The 20,362-nt window shown below is 35.6% G+C and overlaps 3 protein-coding genes and 1 pseudogene across 3 annotated transcripts; 3 read left to right on the top strand and 1 right to left on the bottom strand.

Annotated features, from left to right (window-relative positions):
- The first annotated feature begins 467 nt into the window (after nucleotides 1-467).
- LOC120131212 lies at nucleotides 468-8,361 on the top strand (annotated as a pseudogene).
- Nucleotides 8,362-10,957: 2,596 nt separating this feature from the next.
- LOC120131135 (putative RING-H2 finger protein ATL21A) lies at nucleotides 10,958-15,080 on the top strand. The gene is made up of 4 exons (XM_039148207.1): nucleotides 10,958-11,048; nucleotides 13,611-13,687; nucleotides 13,766-13,873; nucleotides 14,382-15,080. Exons 1-4 carry the CDS (start codon nucleotides 10,958-10,960, stop codon nucleotides 15,078-15,080), a joined length of 975 nt encoding a protein of 324 aa, XP_039004138.1.
- Nucleotides 15,081-15,308: 228 nt separating this feature from the next.
- Nucleotides 15,309-15,773, top strand: LOC120131136 (RING-H2 finger protein ATL20-like). The gene has a single exon (XM_039148208.1). It carries the CDS (start codon nucleotides 15,309-15,311, stop codon nucleotides 15,771-15,773), a length of 465 nt encoding a protein of 154 aa, XP_039004139.1.
- A 69-nt stretch (nucleotides 15,774-15,842) lies between these two features.
- LOC120131178 (putative cyclic nucleotide-gated ion channel 13) lies at nucleotides 15,843-19,433 on the bottom strand. Its single transcript, XM_039148230.1, has 9 exons — nucleotides 19,199-19,433; nucleotides 18,898-19,015; nucleotides 18,065-18,611; nucleotides 17,765-17,977; nucleotides 17,363-17,664; nucleotides 17,176-17,287; nucleotides 16,845-17,081; nucleotides 16,369-16,763; nucleotides 15,843-16,285 (listed from the first exon to the last, which is right to left on the bottom strand). The coding sequence occupies exons 2-9, from the start codon at nucleotides 18,954-18,956 to the stop codon at nucleotides 15,988-15,990; spliced, it is 2,163 nt and encodes a 720-aa protein (XP_039004161.1). The 5' UTR covers nucleotides 18,957-19,015; nucleotides 19,199-19,433; the 3' UTR covers nucleotides 15,843-15,987.
- Between the last annotated feature and the right edge of the window lie 929 nt (nucleotides 19,434-20,362).

A 20,362-nucleotide genomic window follows, 5' to 3' on the forward strand; every position in this document is an offset into this window, starting at 1 on the left:
TGAGATTATGAGATTAAATTTTATCATATCACAGTCAACAAGTTAACGTTCAACTCAGAATATTGTCAAGTTTTTAACAGAAAATGACGAGTTTGGAATATAATGAATAGTCAAGTGACCATTTTATAACTTTTGATATTCGAGGGACTTGATAAAGCTGTACCATATAGTCAAGTGACCATTCGTGTACTTTACCCATTAAAAAACCAATCCGATTTTGTGAAATCAAAGCGACGAAGATATACTATGGGAATTCTAAAATTCAAGCCAATAGCCGCACTTTTTCAATTTGGTCTAGCGCGTCACCAGGAGCCACAAATTTTGCTACTTTTCCAATCTCCCTCCGTCTTGCCCAGTATTTGGAGCCAAAACACGTCGCCATCCCGCCAAGGCCTACATTTTAACCGATATTATATTACCCCATCGGCCCCTTAACCCTGCTATTCAAACCCATTAAAGATAAACTAATCTCTCTGCGTAGTTTTGGCCTCCACTCACTTAATCCCCCAACCTTACAAGTTACAACATCTTGCCCTATTTCATTGTCTATAACAGGTGAGAATTCACATCAACGTGGATGGAAATTCGAATTTTCTTCTGGTTGGAACGCTGAAGATTCGCGGGAAGAACGTGCGAATTTTATAGATTCCTTCTGTTATTGTTGTTTTGTTGTGGGGGTTGTTCGGTCTTTAGGGTTTCAGTATTGGATTCGGTTGGGCTTGGTTTTGGCTTGTGAGACCGTCGATTTAAATTTAGCGCGACGGGGCTTTGATTCGATGTGAAAATCAGGGTTTTGATTGACGGGCGTATATTGATAGAGATGATAATTAAACGGAACGGGAATCTTGAAATGCCGAGTATGAAACGGTGCAAGATTGAAGGGGAGAGCTACGGTGGCTGCGTGAAAGAAGAAATATATTACGATTACGACGGTAACCCCAAGAGATTGAAATCGAACGGTTATTATTCCTACGGCGACTTGGAAGATTTCAATAGCGCGGGCTATTGGAGCAGCGAGGAGTCGTACCGGGCCGGTGAATTGGAGTCTAATTCAAGGAAATTTAATAAGGCAAAGCAAGCTAAAAAGAGTTACAAGAAGAATTTGAAGCCTCCCTTGTTGAAATCATCTAGAGGAAGAACTCAAATACTTCCTTCTAGATTCAACGATGTCGTTCTTGATTCATGGAAAAGTAGAAAACTCAGGGTCGATTACACGGACTCGAGCTTGGAGGACGATGAGTTTGATGGGTCAGGATATATGAAAGATAAGTTTGGATATGGAAGCTCGGATTTATATCTAATTAGTAAAAGAAGAGAGGAAAGAGGAATGGTTTATGCAGGGATCAATAGTAGTTGCAATTACGAAAGTTATTTGAATTCTTCTCCGGCATTGCTTGAAACAGACGAGCTTGTGCCTTATAATGGATATAAGGGTATAGAGAGGTTAAGAAAAAATAGAGCTGAAAAAAGGAAAGATGTGTATAAGCCAGAGGATTTTGCTTTGGGTGATATAATTTGGGCTAAATGTGGGAAGAGATACCCTACTTGGCCGGCTATTGTGATTGATCCATTCTTGCAAGCTCCTGAATCAGTCTTAAGTTGTTGCGTTCCTGGTGCTATTTGCGTTATGTTTTTTGGGTACTCAAAAAACGGAACTCAGAGGGTAATCTCATATCTTATGTTGTTGTTTTCTTTTTGTGTATGGCGGTATGCTCATTTCTTTGAACTTGAAAGCAGGATTATGCGTGGGTGAAACAAGGAATGATATTCCCGTTTACTGAATTTATGGACAGGTGTGTACTTTGTTGTGTAGATAACTATTATCAGCTGACTTAACTAAGGTTGTGTTTAGAAAGCCACTCAATAATTGAGTTTGGATGTAATTACTTGTAAACACATTGGTATGATATGTTTCTGTAACTGTTATAATCATTATAATGAGTGGGTTGCACTAAAGCGAGTGTTATTGAAGCACTCTATCAACTTGCTCCAATCCTTATAAGGGGGAAGAGTTAGAGGAAAACTTTTTTTAAAGAAAATAATTTTGTTTTCAAGTAGTGGGTTTTAGTGAATTGCGTGTAATTACACATTGTTAGTAAAATACTTTTAGGTAATTAGGATTCTTTATAATTACAAAGGATGTAATAAAAAGTCTCCCAGTTGTTGGGATTGACCATCATGAAGTATAGAGATGCTATTCACACCCAGGGGGCATTCCAGATAGAATTTACTACCTTAGTAATAACACTTTTTTTTTTGCAATTACTTTGTTGTCCTAATAAACTCTTAAGTGTTTTGAAAATAATGTGTTTCTAATGGTCCTGAAATTTTCCTAGTTCAGATATCAGGGGCAGAAACAGTTGTACAAGTGGAAGCAAAGTGATTTTCAGATGGCATTGGAGGAGGCAGTTTTAGCAGAAAATGGTTTCCTAGACTCAGAACATAAGACCCAACAAATAGGATACCCGGATGCTCAACCCAGTTGTTCAAGTCAGGATCTTGACTGTTTATCCTCCCACAACCAGGCAAGTTTCCCTAGAACAATTTTTCTTGTATTTATGAGCTGACCTTCACAACACCAATATTTTAATGGGGTATCTGATAATTTCAATAATTTAAGTGACATGTGATTTGTTATAGTTCTACTATGGCTACTTCAGTTGGATATTTCCTTCTTTTTTCCATATTTTTTTGTCTAAGTACTCTGTTTTCCTCCATTTTGGCTTATCTTGCAGAGTAATTCATGTGTAAGGATGCATTGTTGATTTGTGCAGGATGCAAGACCCTGTGATAGCTGTGGCTCAGTTGTTCCATTAAAAAATATGAAGAAAATGAAGAAATCAGAATATGAGTCTGAGCTTTTGTGCAAACATTGTGCTAAGGTTAATAAAAAGGCTCTTCCTTTAGAGGATGTAAATGTGTTTGAATTTGAGCATCAATACAACTTTAGTTCTTAAAATGTTGTTTACCTTTCATTACAGCTGCGGAAATCAAAGCAGTATTGTGGCATATGCAAGAAGATTTGGCACCATTCAGATGGTGGCGATTGGGTAAGATATATGCAGCTCATTGTAATTAATTTGAGTATTTCCATTAAACATTTGCATATTTTGAGATTGTTGTTTTGACCCATGGATTAGGTCTGTTGTGATGGATGTAATGTGTGGGTACATGCTGAATGTGACAACATTAGCAGTAAACTTTTCCAGGTGTGCTTATTAATTCCAACTTGCCTGTTTCTATGTTTATGTTCCCTCTTATATTATCTTGTTTCTTGAATTCGTTAGTACTGACATGGTTATTATTTAAAGGATATGGAGAGCATTGACTATTACTGCCCTGAATGTAAAGCAAAGTTCAAATCTGAATCATACTCAGCGAAAAGAGGGCCAAAAATCAAGCATACCAGTCCAATGTGTGTTTCTTCTTTGTGTTTACTATTTTTTTAATGGAATCACCTGCTTCATTTCTACCTAATAATGTGATGAAAAACTGAAGCAGATCTGGAGAAAAAAGTGGGGAAAGTGTTCCTCCTGACAAGTTAACTGTAGTCTGCAATGGTATGGAAGGATCATATCTTCCAAATCTACATTTGTAAGTCCTGAAAAGCTTGAAATTCTTTGGAGTAGGCTAAAGCAGGTTGTCAACTATTGTACTTCCATCTACTATTTGTCTTATGTAAACTATCCATCATGCTCTAGAGTTGTATGTGAGTGTGGTGCATGCGGGTCAAAGAAGTATACACTCAGTGAATGGGAGCGGCATACAGGGTGTAGAGCGAAAAAATGGAAGTATAGTGTGAAAGTCAAGGACACAATGACACCTCTGGAAAAATGGGTCTGTTCTGGTGTTTGTAATTTTTCTCTTGAGTTCATGCTATTTTTGTTATTATTTATGGTTATAGCCTAAGCGAACATGCATTATATCCACATGTTATTTCTTTGCAGATTGTTGAGTATAATGCCTTTGGTGTTCATGCTATGAAACTAGATAAGCAGAAGCTAATTGGTTTTTTGCAAGGTAAATGCCTTTTTTAAAGGCTTTTTTCTCTTGAAGTTTTTTTAATAACCTATTTTTCCTAGAGTTAATGAGTTAGTGACTTTCAAACTCATGAAAATTAACTATAATTTTCAGGAAAATATGAGCCTGTTGATGCAAAATGGACAACAGAAAGATGTGCTGTGTGTAGATGGGTTGAAGATTGGGATTATAACAAAATTATTATCTGCAACAGGTATTTAATCATGCACCAATTCTTAATATCGATTTTCATGCCATTTTGTTATTCTCAGATTTTAAGAAAGGGATTTTTCTTTTTTAAGGTGTCAAATAGCTGTTCACCAAGAATGCTATGGAGCAAGTGATGTTCAGGATTTGACTTCTTGGGTTTGTAGAGCTTGTGAAACACCTGATATTGAGAGGGAGTGTTGCCTTTGCCCTGTAAAAGGTATATCACCAAAAAATTTGTTTTTGCACTCATTTGTTCTTTGTTAGATTCATTGTTCATATATGTAGTTATGTAGATTGAGGAGATCTTTCAGAAAGCACCAATGTATGCTATCTGGGAAAAAATATGTAGCAAGGGCTGGGGTATCACATAAAAGAATAATTTTGGGGCATTTACTTGGGGCATGTTTAATAACCTATTGAAAAATGCCATGTTTGCTAATCTAAAACTAAAACTATCTTATAGAATTATTTCAATGAAAAAGGTTTGGAAAATGTTGGGTGGATTAGGATCTACTTATCACTTAACGGAGAATATTTTCAACACTTCTTTATTTTATTATTATTCTTTTAATTATAATGTTCTTTAAAACACATTTATTAAACAATCTTATTATATACAGTATTTAAATTTAAGCAAAATGCCAAACCAATTTATTATTTAAATTCAACACTTAATTTTTCAGTTTATCAAACAACACTTCACTTGCAATGAAATATGAATGCCACTCAAGTCAACTCATATAACTTCTTGCCATCAAGTCATTTTTGTGATTTATTTTAGCCACTTAAATAGCTATTTGTAGGCTGGGATGATGATAGGGGGCTAGGTACTGGCTTTGGCCACCCAAAAATGGAAATTTTATGCCGTAGTCCCTTTAGAAATAATAAAACTTTAGATTTATACAATTCTAAAATTTCATATTGGCTCCTCCAAAAAATATTAATCCAGTTTTGTCCCCTAGTCTTGTCCTTGTTTGTGGAGTTTGATTATTTCTTTCAACAATTTGTTCTTAAAACATGTAAATATGCTTTTCTAGGGGGTGCTTTGAAGCCAACTGATGTTGAGTCACTGTGGATTCATGTCACATGTGCCTGGTTTCGGCCTGAAGTTGGTTTCCTGGATCATGAGAAGATGGAACCTGCTGTTGGGATCCTCAGAATTCCATCAAACTTTGTTTTTGAAGGTGCCTTCCTAATGGAATCATCTTTCTAAAATATCATGTCTTTTGAGAACACAGTTTTAGATCTCTTTTTACTAAGTGTGATGTCAGGAGATCTCATTGTTTTCTGCAATTAATCATGGTTTCATCATGATATTTCAATACATTTCATCTAAGTATGCTTTAATTGTGTGGATGACAGAGTTGTGTGATATGTAAACAAACTCACGGCTCCTGCACTCAGTGTTGCAAGTGTGCGACTTATTTTCATGTGATGTGTGCGTCAAGAGCGGGATATAGAATGGAAGTAAGTGCTTTAAGCCTTTTATGTTGGGGGGAAAAGTTGGTCCCATATTTATGAGTGGAGTGTTGTTTGAACTCCAATTGCTGCTGAAATATTTTTGACCGGCTTCTTAAGTTCAACTTTTACTGATCATGCTCTTTCATGGTTAACTTATGTTTTTCTTATTAATTTGCAGCTGCGCTGCTCAGAGAAGAATGGGATGCAAATGACGAAAACATTTGTATACTGCTCTGCTCACAGGTTTGGATAGAGTCCCTTTTCTTTAACTTCTTTGTAAAGAAGTGTCTACTTCTGGTTATGCTTTTGCATGTGTCACCCATATTGTTGGTATCGTATCCTCATATTTTGCTCTTCGTTGCAGGAGCCCAAATCCAGATGCAGTTGTTGTCATGCATACTCCTTCAGGGATTTTTGCTGCCAGAAATGTTCAGAACGTGAACGACTGTCTTGGAGGTTCAAGTTTGATTTCATCCAAGACTGCAGAGCTCCCTGGATCCCCAGCTCCAGTTTCCAGTGACGTTGATGCATGCTCTGCTGCTAGATGCCGTGTTTTTACAAGGTCAAATTTTAAGGTAGATTCCAGGAATCTTTTGATGTGCTTTATTTTAATTTTTTTAATATCAGTAGTATTTTCCTATTTGCTCTGATTATATCTTATACTTCCTGATTTTTTTTTTAAATTTCCTTGATGAAGTTGAGGCCGTTAATTTTATGGGAGTATTTTTTTCCAATTAAGTGTGCCATTTTGACCAAATTAAAGCTGTCTGCTAGTACTAATAACTTCATATGAAGCTAGCTGTTAGCATGGTGCAATTATTTGTGCAGGTTTTATCTCTGCTTATATTATTTTTTTTGTTTGACAGGAGGTTGAATCGGAGCCAATATTCCACAAACTGGGTGGAGCAAGGCATCATCCAACAGATGCATTAAGTGCATTGAACACAGATAAAGTACTATTCTTTCTTTAGTAGATATATTGGAGAATAGCTATCAATTAATCTTGTCTTCTACTTCTCTTGGAATGATCAACGAGATTGATATTTTTATAATACCATTGTCTTAAAACAGGAAGTGGACGATTCTATCATTTTCTCATCATTCAAGGTTCGACTGTACCAGTTGCAGGTAAGCTATGGTTCTTGATCATGTCCTGCTGGTTATTTCTTAATGATATAGCTTTTTAATTCAATATTTGTATGTGTCTTTAGAGAACTGAGAACCACCGAGTTTGTTTTGGCAAATCTGGTATTCATGGATGGGGTCTCTTTGCACAAAGAAGCATTCAGGAAGGAGAAATGGTGTATTTTTTGTACTGTGATATCTATTTCTGTCCATTTCTCAAAGCATCTACAATGATTCAGTTTGAAGTTGCATTTCGTCAAGCATTATAATGTTTGGTGTGATGATAATGAGCATGTGTATTTCAGGTTGTTGAGTATCGTGGTGAGCAGGTTAGGGGTAGTATTGCAAATCTTAGGGAGGCACGGTACCATTCTGAAGGGAAGGATTGCTATGTAAGATTCTTTTAATCCCTGTCAATTTATGAGTGTGCAGCATCTGGTGTTCAAAGGGTTTAGATTTAGCCATCTCTATGAATAGCCCCATGGTCTAGATTTTATGTTTACTTTACAAATACTACTTAGATTATTGAATTGATAAGCAATTGCCAATATATATTGGCAGAATTTGGTTTTACAAACTTTAAGGTTTGATCATGCTGAAGTATCCATTTGACTGAATTATTTGTATTAGCAAGTTAAATAATTGCAAAATATTTGAACTTTTAGAAAACCTTCTCGATATGCTTACTGTAAATGGGATAAATTACTGAATTCCTGAAAAAGATCCCGTGCCAATGGTTTACCCAACCATCAGATATTAAACTGAATGCTGGTTAGGATAAATGTCCCTATATGTTAAGGCATTTGTAAAACGGCCGAGGTTCTTCAATTTGCTGTATTTGTTGCGGTGCTTCCTTAATTGTCTGTAATTGATCATGCTTGAAATACCCTTTCTTTCTGCCTAGGTCTTTTTTTGTTGCTGCTGCCTTCTTATTTTTAAATACTGATTTTTTATGATTATTCAACATGTGTAATGCAGCTGTTCAAAATCAGTGAGGAAGTAGTGATTGACGCCACCAATAAGGGGAATATTGCACGCCTAATCAATCATTCGGTATGGCCTTAGAATTAGATTACTGCTAGTGTTAGTCACACAGCATTGTGAATTCTTTTTAGCATGATGAAAACACCACCGTTTTGCAGTGCATGCCTAATTGCTATGCGAGGATCATGAGTGTTGGGGATGAAGAGAGCCGGATAGTTCTTATCGCTAAGGCCAATGTGTCTGCCGGTGATGAGCTAACGTAAGATTTATGGATTCCCTATTTTTTTCGTTACTTTCTGCCACTGTTTATTCATCCTAGCTGGTACTCTTTTATCGATTAATTACAATTCAGATGATATGAAATGCCGGATGTATGATTTGTCTGACAGATACGATTATTTGTTCGATCCGGATGAGCATGATGAACTCAAAGTTACTTGCCTATGTAAAGCTCCCAACTGTCGAAAATATATGAATTAAGGTGGTTCTGCTTACCATTTTTCTCTGATATATAAAGCATTAAAGATAGCTTCTGATGGGGAACCGATTTTTTGTGTGCATTTTGATAGTTTCAGAGCTGAAACAAACGAAGGATCTCAGTTTTTGTAACCGTTCAACAGGGAGCTTGTAATTCTTTTTTATCTTAGCCTTTTAGGTTCAATTGTTTTTGGTTATTCTTTTCAATAATTTGTAAATTTCTCAGCCTCATTGACTGGTGGCATTTATACAAAGTATCGGTGCAGTTGCACCTCATACTATCTAAATATATTTTCTTACAAAGTCATTTTTTTCTATTTATTATTATTTCCTAAGAAAAAGAAATTTTTAAGAATTCAATTGACTGGATCGGCGGCGGCTTTTGGTGTTTTAAAATTTTAGTTTTCTGATTGGTTGGAGATAGGATGGAGTCGGATGAAACTTTAGTGGTAAATATAATATAATATAAAAAATAAGTCTCTAATTATGTTTAAACGTTTTAATGTTTAAAGAATTTTTTTTTTGTTAAAAATAAGTGTCTAACGTTTTTTCTATTATATTTTTAGATGTCTTACGTTTTCTCTGTTATATTTTTAAGTATCTAATGTTTTTTCGTTACCATTTTAGGTGCTTAGACATTAATTGTCGTTAAATGATGTGTCATGTTTTGGTATTTTTGAATATTTATAGTAAAAAAACATAACAGTGTCGTCTTCTCCCTTTCGCCTTCTCCCCCTCCTCTGCCATGGCCGACCAAATGACAAATGATCGATCACCATATTCGATCAAAAGGTCGATTACCACAATCAGTCTAAGGGATTATTATGGATTCGAAGCCCTAAAACAAAAAAAAAATTCATTTACACCATTTTTGTGTGGTTGCTTGGTTACGAAAATATGAGACTTTTGGTCATGGGTGGTTGGTCAATCACACGTCGTTGGGTGTTTGGCTTATTAACGATGTTGGTGGCGACCAGCGGTGACAAAGGGATTAAAATGAAATTTTTAAAAGTTTTGAGTTTTTCTAATGTAATACCCAAATTTTGACGATTAACCAAAATGTAAATTTTGAAACTTTGATGGCTAAAGTATAAATTTGGAAAAGTTTAGGGACCAAAGTGATAATTTTACCAAAAAGAATTTTTATGTCATAATGCTAGATAATGGTTGGAAATATTATTTTCATATTTTACATCAGAGAAATTTAGCACATAACAATGTATTTTTTCCTGTTTGGGTCGAACAATGGAATTTTAGTGATTAAAATGTAATTTTTGAAAATTACATGGACAAAATAGAAAGTCAAAGACAAGTTGAAGTTGATTCATCTTTGACTAATAAATATTTTAATGGAAGATGATGTACTGGCATTTGGTAAATTATCAAGTTTCATTAATGATATTTTTGGAATTTCTCATTAAATGAATTTTAAATTCAATTATATTATTATTAAGACAAGTATGAAGGTGGATAAATACTAGATTAAACAAGAATTTAGTATAATTTTCAGCCATTTTTTTCTTTTGGCCGAAACATACCTAGCTACCAAGGTAAGATTTTTGTTTTGAATTTTGAAGCTATATACTTGATTTTTGGATTAAGCTATTAGATACATAATTAACCTACATGAAATTCTTTATCATTTGGTACCAATATTTCATGGTGAAGATGCTTATATGTTGAGATCGAAAGTTAGGGTTTATGTAGGGTTTTGGGATTTTGAAAGATTGATGAAGAATTTTTTATGTTTTTTATGTTGGAGATTAATTCTAAAGCATGTATGATGATTAAAATTATTTATACACGCTTATATTATGTTTGGTTACTTTAGGGTTTGTGGAGAATTGATGGATTTTGATGCAATTTGAGGATGTGTTTATTTGTATAGCATAAATTTGAAGTAAGGAAGTTGAATTCATGCTTGAAATTGAATGAAATTCTTGACCTTTTTCCTTTGCAAGATTCGGCCACTAGGGAAAATTAGGGGGGAAATATTTAACAATTTCCTATGGTCTAGAATGGATATTAGAAGTGTTCTATGTGATTTGGAATACTTGAATGCTGGAAATCTAAGTTGTAAAGTTGTTTGGAACCAAATTTCAAATTTGGTAAAATTTAGGGGTGGAATTCGAAAAGTCCAAGAAATATAGGATTTGAATTCAAGTTTTTAAATGTGAAAGTATCATTTGGGTAAAATAGTATTATGCTGGAAATTTTAGTAGCTTGCTGATTTTTGAGTTTAATTATTTAAGTTGGGATTAAATTGTAAGTTTATAAGGTTAGTGGTCGAATTTGAAAAACCTAAGAAAGTTTAGTATGAAATATCAAGCTTTTGAATGTTTAAGTTTTGAATTGAATATTTTATTAAGGTACTGGAAATTTTATATGATTATTGTGACATAATCATAATAGTGAAGGTCTATTATGAATTTAAAGGAAAAGTTGAGGTGAATTCTAGAAAGAATTTAAAACTAGTAGCTTATTGTGTATTTAGCAAAAGTTGAAAGGTTGACGAGGAAATAAATATTTATGGAATTTAATAAGTATTTGTGAGAATTTTAAGTTTATGATGATATTATATTTAGTTAAATCGATTAAGTATCGATTTTCAATTTTATATTTACGCTCATATTATGTTAGTTCAATACTAAAATATAGTTTGAACATTCTATATTAAAATATGACGTCGTCAGACCATAGTAAATCTAATGATCCAACTAGCTCGAGAGGGAAGGAAAAAGTATGGGAGCGAGAAGATTATCGTGGAGAAGGTTCGATAGCAAGACAAAGGTGAATGCATTTAATTTGTTTTTATGTTATCAAACAAACATTGACTTGCGATGAGCCAATGTCAGAATTACTATTATAAAAAGTGATTTCTAATGTTATATGAATTGTGATTTTAGCCTATATGTCCATTTATTAAGTTTATAGAATTAGAGAAATGAATTAAGGATGCAAATTAGGGAAAATTGTCTAGAAATTAAGTTTAGAAATTCATAATAAATTATATAGAAATGATTAGAAGATGAATTTTATACCAATGAAATCGTGTATCAATCTAGTTTTGTCAAAAGCAAACAACTGTTGATTTTGAGTTGTATATGAAAGGATATGAATTTTTAATCAATGATAGATCAGAATAATTTTATACAATTGTAAACTAGAATAAGTGCCTTATATGGTTAGATTTTTATTCGAGTATAGTTTTCAGCAGTATTAACGGAATAAATTTTAAGTATGTATAATAATACAAAATAATACTTCTTTTAATATAGTGCAAACTGTCAGAGCATGAAATTTTAATAAAATTGGATAGTTGAAGCATTTGAGAACAAATAATTAATTCTAAACCTTAGAGAGACTTATATTTTGATTTATTAGCAAAGTGAATGTAATTTATTATTTAATTAATTTGATTGACGGCGACTTGCGATAAGTCAGCTTCATAATTATTTTCAAACATATTTTCTATTTTAATTATAGAATGTTTCTATAGTATTTACATAAATGTTTTTATGGATGATATAGAGCATGAAAAACACAAGTACGAATTTTATGAAAAAGAATTCTAAATTTTTATGATTTTCAGATGTTGATGAATAAATTATTATAATATGAAATTAAAAGTCCATTATATGTTGCATTGAGAATTGTTATAATTGACGTGTCATTAAGTGATTACTTATCAGTTTCCAGTTATCTGCAGCGTTGGTGTTCATGTTATAATTGCGCACTAATGTGCATAATATGTTTCAGTTTTAGTTACGATTGACACTAAAGTGTCTAGTGTGCACTCTACTCATGTACCTTACATTCTCATAAATATACACTGGGTTATAAAAATAAGAAATTTTTTGAAAGTGACTTAAAGGAAAAAGAATATGAATACAAAATATAAAAGTTCTGAAATGTGTCTGAATAAAAAATGTATGTTAAGTTGATGTGACATATTTAACTCGTAATACGAAACGTATATGGGCTATGTGTATTATATCTAAGATTTGAAAAAAATAGTTTTTTTAATTATTTTTTATTTTTTATTTTAAATAAAAAGTCTCAGAATTATCAGAGTGTGACATGTGTCACTTAACGGTGATTTTTAGCGACGGTTCACATTGGACACCTAAGAGTATAACATAGAAAACGTTAGGCACATATTTTTAGCGAAAAGTTCTTTAGGCACTAGCATAGTTCAGACATTTATTTTATATTAAGCATATAATAAAGGATAAAGTACACAAATGGTCCCTCGACTATAGAGTATTGTTTTATTGAGTTCTTCGATTATTAAAAGTTACAAAATGGTTCTCTGACTATAGGACATTACTTTTTTAAGTCCCCTAGACTATTAAAATTTATAAAATGGTCACTTAACTATTCATTGTGTTTCAATCTTGTTTTTTTTTTTTGTTAAAATTTTTATGGTAGTTTGAGCTGCACATTAACCTTATGTCTGGCATATGATAGTCGTTTGAGATTTTGGGTTCATATTATATCATACCTTAGTCAATAGGTTAACGTCTAACTCAAACAACCATAAATTTTCAACAAAAAAAAGGATGAGTTTGGAACACAATGAATAGTCGTGTGACATTTTTGTAACTTTTAATAGTTGGGGACTTAAAAAAGCAACATCATATAGTCAGGGGATCATTTTGTAACTTTTAATAGTCGGAGAACTCAATAAAGTAATACTCTCTAGTTGAGGGACCATTTGTGTACTTTACCCTATAATAAAATATGGATTATAATTAAATTATTAAGTGATTAATTTAAAATTTTAAAATTAGGTGTCATACTTTAATTTAATTAATTTTAAAATTATGCACTTAAAAGCAATTTGGCCCAAAAATTATTGGTGTAAATTACGTGTTTAATACCTAAATTATCAATTTTGGTTCGTTTTATTATTTAAACTTTTATTTTTTTTCAAAATCATACTAAAGTTTAGTTTTTGTTTCATTTTTTAGTACCCGTTCAAAATTTAAAATTAAATTTTGATTTTTTTTAAAGTTTAGGTACTAAAATGGATCAAAATTGATAGTTTAAGCACTAAATGTGTTAAGTTTTTAATGGCGGGGTATTAAAATAAAACAAAAACTAAACGTTGGTTTTGAAAACATTGAAAGTTTAAGTATTAAAATAGATCAAGACTGATAGTTTATGTACAAAATTGTAATTTACTCAAAATAACGAGGATTAAACAAGCTTGCCGCCACCAACAGCAGCGCTTCCATTTTACTTGGGTCGTGGATGGGACCTAGCCATCATCACCATATGATGTACGTTTGTTTGTGTATGGCATGAACTTGAGACTATATGCCTTTAAGATTTGCTTCACAAATCTAAACAAGTAGAACCACTGTCCAATAAAGAGGCGGCGTTTGTTGATGGCATCTCGGAAACTGTATTTCTATTCAAACGTCACAATTTCCAGTTGATATCTTATTTCAGGCGGAACAGGTGAAGGTTTAAAAGTTTACAGGATCACCAGCGCTCGCATGCTGCCTTGATAATCGTCGTTGTGCCTGGAAATATCCCGTGCACGCGGAACAACAGTCCGGCAGCTGTATTTCTACGACCTGTGGTTTTGGTAACGGGACTGGATGAGTTAATGATTGAGTAAAACTTGGTGTTCGGAGAGAGCAGGAGAATATAGCAAAGACACTATCAGGTGCATACCGGAATGCAAACACTGCTTCCACGCAGACTGCATTGATGAATGCCTACGAATGAACACTACGTACGTGCCCGGTGTGCCGAAACAATCCATCGGGAGAGGATGCTAATTCACATACTGACCCTGTTTGATATATTATAAGCTTCTTTTTGCTTTTCCAATTCTCACTTGTTGTATTGTATACAATCAAGGTAATACAAAACATGATAATATATATATATACAATCACGGTAATACAAAACATGATATTATATATATATATATACACACACATTTTTTATCATGACAAAGAAGGCATGCCTTTGATGATGTCAACTCGGAAACTTCCTCTCATAGAAACAAGAGAACCCTTTATTCTTTCAAGTAGTTGACATTCTATAAATGGATTGCTCCCTCTTTGTCCCCTGAGTAATTTCTTCAGCACTTTCCATCACGGATACCCTCATCTTGCTCTTTTCTCCTTCTCCTTTTATGTGCAGCAGCAGCAGCAGAGCCTTGTTCCATTGCTAGGTGTGGCAAAAACAAAGTCCCTATACGGTTCCCTTTCCGTCAACAAGGTAAACAGCCCGAAAACTGCGGGTACCGAGGCTTTGACCTCAGGTGCGGTAGTCAAGACACGATTTATCTAGACCTTCCTTATTCCGGAGAGTTTTACGTCCGTGATATCAACCATCTCGATCAACAGATAAGTCTATACGACCCTGGCGATTGCCTTCCGAAGCGGCTTCTCGGCTTAAACCTTCCGGGCTCTCCCTTTGTGCCTGTTTTTATTCAGAACTACACGTTCTTAAACTGCCCAACTCAGGTCACAACGTCTCGGTTCAATGCCATTGATTGCCTAACCAATTCAACGAACTCGGTCTTGGCTACTTCTTCCGCAAGGCTTGCGAATAGGATTGCCTCATCATCGTGTCGTATCATCACTGTGTTGTCGATTCCAGTTCCGTGGCAGGCCAAGGATGACGAGGAGTTCACGGCCGCACTTGATGCAGACATTCAGCTGACATGGAATGCACCTCGATGCGGCGATTGCAAAGAACAAGGAGTAATCTGCGGGTTAAAGAGCAACAGCAGTGAAGAAATCTTCTGTTTTCATACACCAAGTAAGGATATTTCTTGAAATTTTTTTCATTCATATGATCTTAATTCTGACTTTACTATAGATGACGCAATTGCTTATATATAAGAACCAGCATGATTAATGGTCCAGCTTGATTAATGTCAACTAGTTCTTATATATAAGAACCAGCATGATTAATGTCAAGTTCTTCTTATATATAAGAACTAGTGTGTTGTATTTAATTAGCAATGGTCCAGCTTCAAATGTCAAAGTTCCCTTTTTGATATCATGTTTCAGGGAGAAAAGGTCAGGGTCTCCAAGTTTTCAGGGTCATCTCTGTGTATTACTCTACCGGCAATCTCCGAAGCAATAGGAATTGCCGTCTTTGCATACTGCCAGGATCGATGCAATCGTGCCCGGAGAAATCCATATCCAATGCAGGTGGACGACAGCACTGCAGAAGTGTTGCCACAACCTGTGATTGTCGTAACAGGGCTGGATGAATCCACAATTGAATCATATGAGAAGATTGTGCTTGCCGAGTGCCAGAGAATACCTGGCCCCAATCACAGCACTTGCCCTATATGTTTGTCTGAATACCTTAGCAAAGACACTATCAGGTGCATACCGGAATGCAGACACTGCTTCCATGCAGAATGCATTGATGAATGGCTATGGATGAACTCTATGTGCCCGATGAGCCGAAAGTCTCCACTGGAAGAGGATGCTAGTTCACGTAATGACCCTGTTTGATATATTACACCTTTTTGCTTGTAGTGTACGCAATCAAGAGTAAAAGAAGTAACGTAATCACATATTTGATCCTTAATACTTGCACATTCTAATAACTATTTACCTTTACAAACGCCATACATGCATATGTTTAGATTAAACCACTATAAACAAGCTTGTCCCGAATTTATTGTATTGTAATGGAAGCTCAAAACTCTTAATCAAACTAATAAAATTATTCTTCAGCACTAAAATCAGGCTCGGCTGGCTTTTGAGGAAGCAACGGCGACAATCTTTGAGGCAATCTGGCGCTTTGTGAACCGTTGCTCCGCAGCGTTCGTAAAGCATTCACAGCGAATTTTGATGCGTAAAGAGTGGCACCAAGGCTCGCCGTCGCGGAGGCTTCACTCTCTTTGTTCAAAGCCAATTCCTCTGCTTCGCGTAGAGACTTTACAAGCTTCCTCTTGCAGTGCCGACGCCAAGCTGCTTGTATAAACGACGCTGCCCATGTCTGCCATCGCACGGAGTAGTACCTGGTTGAACAAATCACTTCATATAAGCACATTCTAACACAGGATAGGAACTAAAGGGAAATAGTGTTGTGTAGAACAATTACTTGAAAGTGTGCATGAACTGCTTGCTGGAAAGGCGTCGAAACTGAGAGGCCACAAACTTCAAGTCATCCGCCATTAGAGCGAAAGCTTCAACTTCTTTCTGTGCCTGCACCGTTCTCGTCGAAATCGGTAGATTAGACGATGATTGGGGATCCAAGGCCCAAGTAAGGAGATCATCACCGCAAAAGTCACCAGCCTTGAGATTAGCCAAGTTAAAGAAACCGGTTCTTCCACCGTTGGTGGTCGTACTTGTCAGATTCCCTCGGATGATAAACAACATCTCCTCCACCGGATCCCCTTCTCGGAGAATGCAGCTCTTGTCGGTGTAAAGCACCGGCTTCAGACGATCACACATTGCATCTAATAGTTGTTCATCCATTTTGTCAAACATGGGCACCTAAAAAAACACAAATTTTGAACTGTTAAATCTTAGGATTGCATGAACGTATGAAGCTCGAGGCTTAATGAAAGCACTCACTCTTTTGAGAAGATCCAAGCAAAGATGTCTTTTTATATCTCTCCTGAGATCTCTGGGAAGGTTAGCAATGAGATTCTCTTCTTCGACGCCTCTGGTTTCTTGCCATTTGTACTGCTCGTATCGCCTAATGCGTTCCCTCAGGTTCTCGGGAAGCATCCTGTGGGACATCCATTGCTCTGCATCTTGCCTTTTCACTCTCATTTCCTCCACTCTGACTCCTGTTGATTGCAGATATTTCTGGGAAAGTAACAATAAATGTTGAGAAACAATGAAATAATTTTTTGATGGCGAAATACCAATGATTCGATGAAGAAGATTGTTAAGCAAGTACCTGCATATTCCCAATAAGCAGTGCAAACAGAATCAACCCACCAATGGAAATAGCAATAGCAAAGAGTATCTCAAGCTCGAAAGTGCTTGTTTTGAGATTTTGGCCTAAAGAACTGAAAAAAAACAAAAGAAAAGGGGTGAGAATCAAATGGAGTAAACTACAGGGTTGTTGTTCAATGTTTACAAACCTTAGATTACGCAAACCCCACCAAAAGCAGTAAAAGAACTTTTTCGGAAAATTCTTTGTTCCGACCAAACCAGAATCAAGTACATCGATGAATATCCCGAAGTTGAAGACATCAGAACCGTTTATGTCGTCGGGTTTGGTTAAAGGGCAGGTAGTATTCAGCAGATTCACTAATGTCTCGTTTCTTACCGGGGTTGTTTCTTTAAAACAGTACAGAGCGCCTTTGTCACCACTGCCTAGAGCATTGCGCCAGCACCGGTCTTGTCGTTCGATTGAGAACAAGTACCAAAAGGCTCCGACTGCCTGGCATGTCGTAAACCATAGAGAATCAGGAAATTGCTTGTAATTGTTGATATTTGCTTAAACCAAACGACTCATAAACTATACACCGAATCAAACTTACATGACTGGCTAGCATGTAGAGGAAGAGATTCAAAGCAGCACCAGCCCATGCTGTCTCGGTAAGTATACCGGAAGTGCTCGTAACTTCTTTGAAAAGAGGGATGATTCGAAGGATCCTCGGCACGTATTGGCAGAAAATAATGGATTTCAACAACTCCTTTGTGACCAATGAAACTGGGCCTTTCAGCGCAGGAATTATGATTACGACTACCACCTAATCAGAAAAGCAATACATGAGATTGTTCATAGTTAGTCATGGATTGCAACTGTCAAAGGTAAGTGAAGTAGAAGCAGTTAGCACCTGCGGAAGTGGAAGAATTGCCAGAATATCGATGAAGAAGTTCTTGCACAAATACAGCTTTGCGATCGCCCTGGGATCGTCGATCAACTCACCCCTACCGAAAACACGAGACGACGGGGCAATGAATGCGGTGCGGAACTGAAAGACGATGTGAATTATATAAAAGGCGTCGACAAATGTACGGAGGACGCTAGCAATGGTCCCCAGTCTTTTGTCCAAGTCAAGGCACTTCTTGTAGTCATCAACCACAGGGATGTAGAAAAACAAAGGATCAACAGCCAGAGCAACGGCACACGAAAGAAGGAACATTTTGTTCCATGTCTGAAGAAACTCTCCTTGTGGATTAAGAATCCTCTTCCTGGTACCCAATGCCTTGTCTTTTCTTGGTCGTTTTTTGCCCAAAGAACCAAAGATCACTGGTTTTTTTAAGCTTCTAATCCTTCCAGACCAATTCTCGAATACCATCCGGACACGATCCATAACAGCACCAAACGATGGCCTAAGTTTCATTGTAAATGATCCATCATCTGAACTCCAATCGTGGAATCTGAGTGATCGAATGAAATATCATAAAAAACCCAAAGTTAAAACACTATTAGACTGATTCTAGATCAAATATACAGGCCAACAATGAAACCACAATATTACAAACCAAGCCAAGCAATCCAATGGTAAGAATTTACATGGTTGGTTTTCCAGGCAGGCTTTAGTATAGTTGACGGGTACTAATCGTACTATACACTTAGAAAACGCAAATAATTCTAAAGTTGAACCGATCAATGAAAACGAAACAACAAAAGCAAGCAACTGTATATGCATTGATAAATTCTAACCTTAAAAATTTGTCACGCCGGAAAGTCATGATTTCGGCCAATTTCTGGGGTAGTTTCATCTCATATGCAACCAAGTTCAACTTCGAGAGTTATCTAACTCTTGTACAAAATCAAAACCCTGAAATGAAAAGTAAAACCATAACTTAGAAGATATATAAAAACCAGTAAATCAACATTTCTTTTGATGAATTAATGAGACAACTACCATTGAAAAGACTAAGAGAGAAACTAGAACTGTGGTTGTGACGTTGCTTTCTTATCATAAAGAAGAAGAAAAAATATATGCATATGGAAGACTCACCTTGATAACAAAAGTCAAGACTAAGAAAGATTTAACTTTTGATTTCGTGTATGAAGATGTGTTTGCATTGATTCTGTAGATTTTCAGACCAAACGAACGAGAAACAGAGGGACAAGCAGTTTGTTTAAGGTGTCATAAAGGCATAAAAACAAAGGAAGGCGGAAAAAATAGAAAATGGAGGGGAAATTTCGTTTGAGAAGGGGGGAGGGGGGGCAGCCCTTTTAGAACATGGATAGAGTTGATAATGGCAGATATATATGTGTGTATGTATAGATTATGGAAGAAAGAGGAGACCAAAAAGGAAGACGAAGTCCACGGGGACGACAGCAGAGAATAGTCAACACTCAACCCCAAGGGCCAAAGTCTCTTTAGATTTTGGAGGGAAGCTAGCTTTGGGGGCCAATCTCTCGATGTAGACTTTGGGTGAACTATATTAATAGTTATTAAACTTTATAGGCAAAAATGCATGGAGGTCCCTATACTTTTAAAAAAATCAATGTAACCTCGTATTATTTTTTTTCTCAATCTGACCTTTCAATATTTTTCGTCGTTGATTGTTATGGAATTTACTTGGCAGTTCATTGTATTGACATGGTGGTCCACGATGCTGACGTAGCAGTCCACAATGGTTGATAACGTGACGGATGACATAACAGATGGACTAAATCGATAACTCAAACATAAAAGATGAATTGCCAATGAGCATTATAGATCACCATATCAGCATCGTAAACTGTCACATCAACACCGTAACGATCAACATGGGAAAAAACTAGGTTAAAGGACCACTTTTGGATTTGTTAAAACACACTCCAAACCAATAAAAATCCATCAAAAACTTGGATTATCTAATACTACCCATCAATATCTGTTCTAGTTTTAATTACCAAATGCAAAATAATTCATACCAAATATGGGTACACATGTATATAGTTTATATTTTATTTGGTCCACCTGCAAGTTTTATAATTGCATTAGTACTTGTACAATGAATGTGGACGATCATACAAAACGAATTATTTTTCCACGCGGAAGCTTATAAAATTACGATGTCAAGGTAGTTGTGTTACTTTATCATTGGTATTATTAATAACAAGTGGTTTAGTGTGGTCTCAGCCTAGTCAAATAGTAGGCGATGACTCGTTCAATTTCCTTCTCGTCAAT

Source organism: Hibiscus syriacus, unplaced genomic scaffold (genome assembly GCF_006381635.1).
Source record: "Hibiscus syriacus cultivar Baekdansim isolate YM2019G1 unplaced genomic scaffold, ASM638163v2 tig00110549_pilon, whole genome shotgun sequence".
Lineage (NCBI taxonomy): Eukaryota > Viridiplantae > Streptophyta > Magnoliopsida > Malvales > Malvaceae > Hibiscus > Hibiscus syriacus.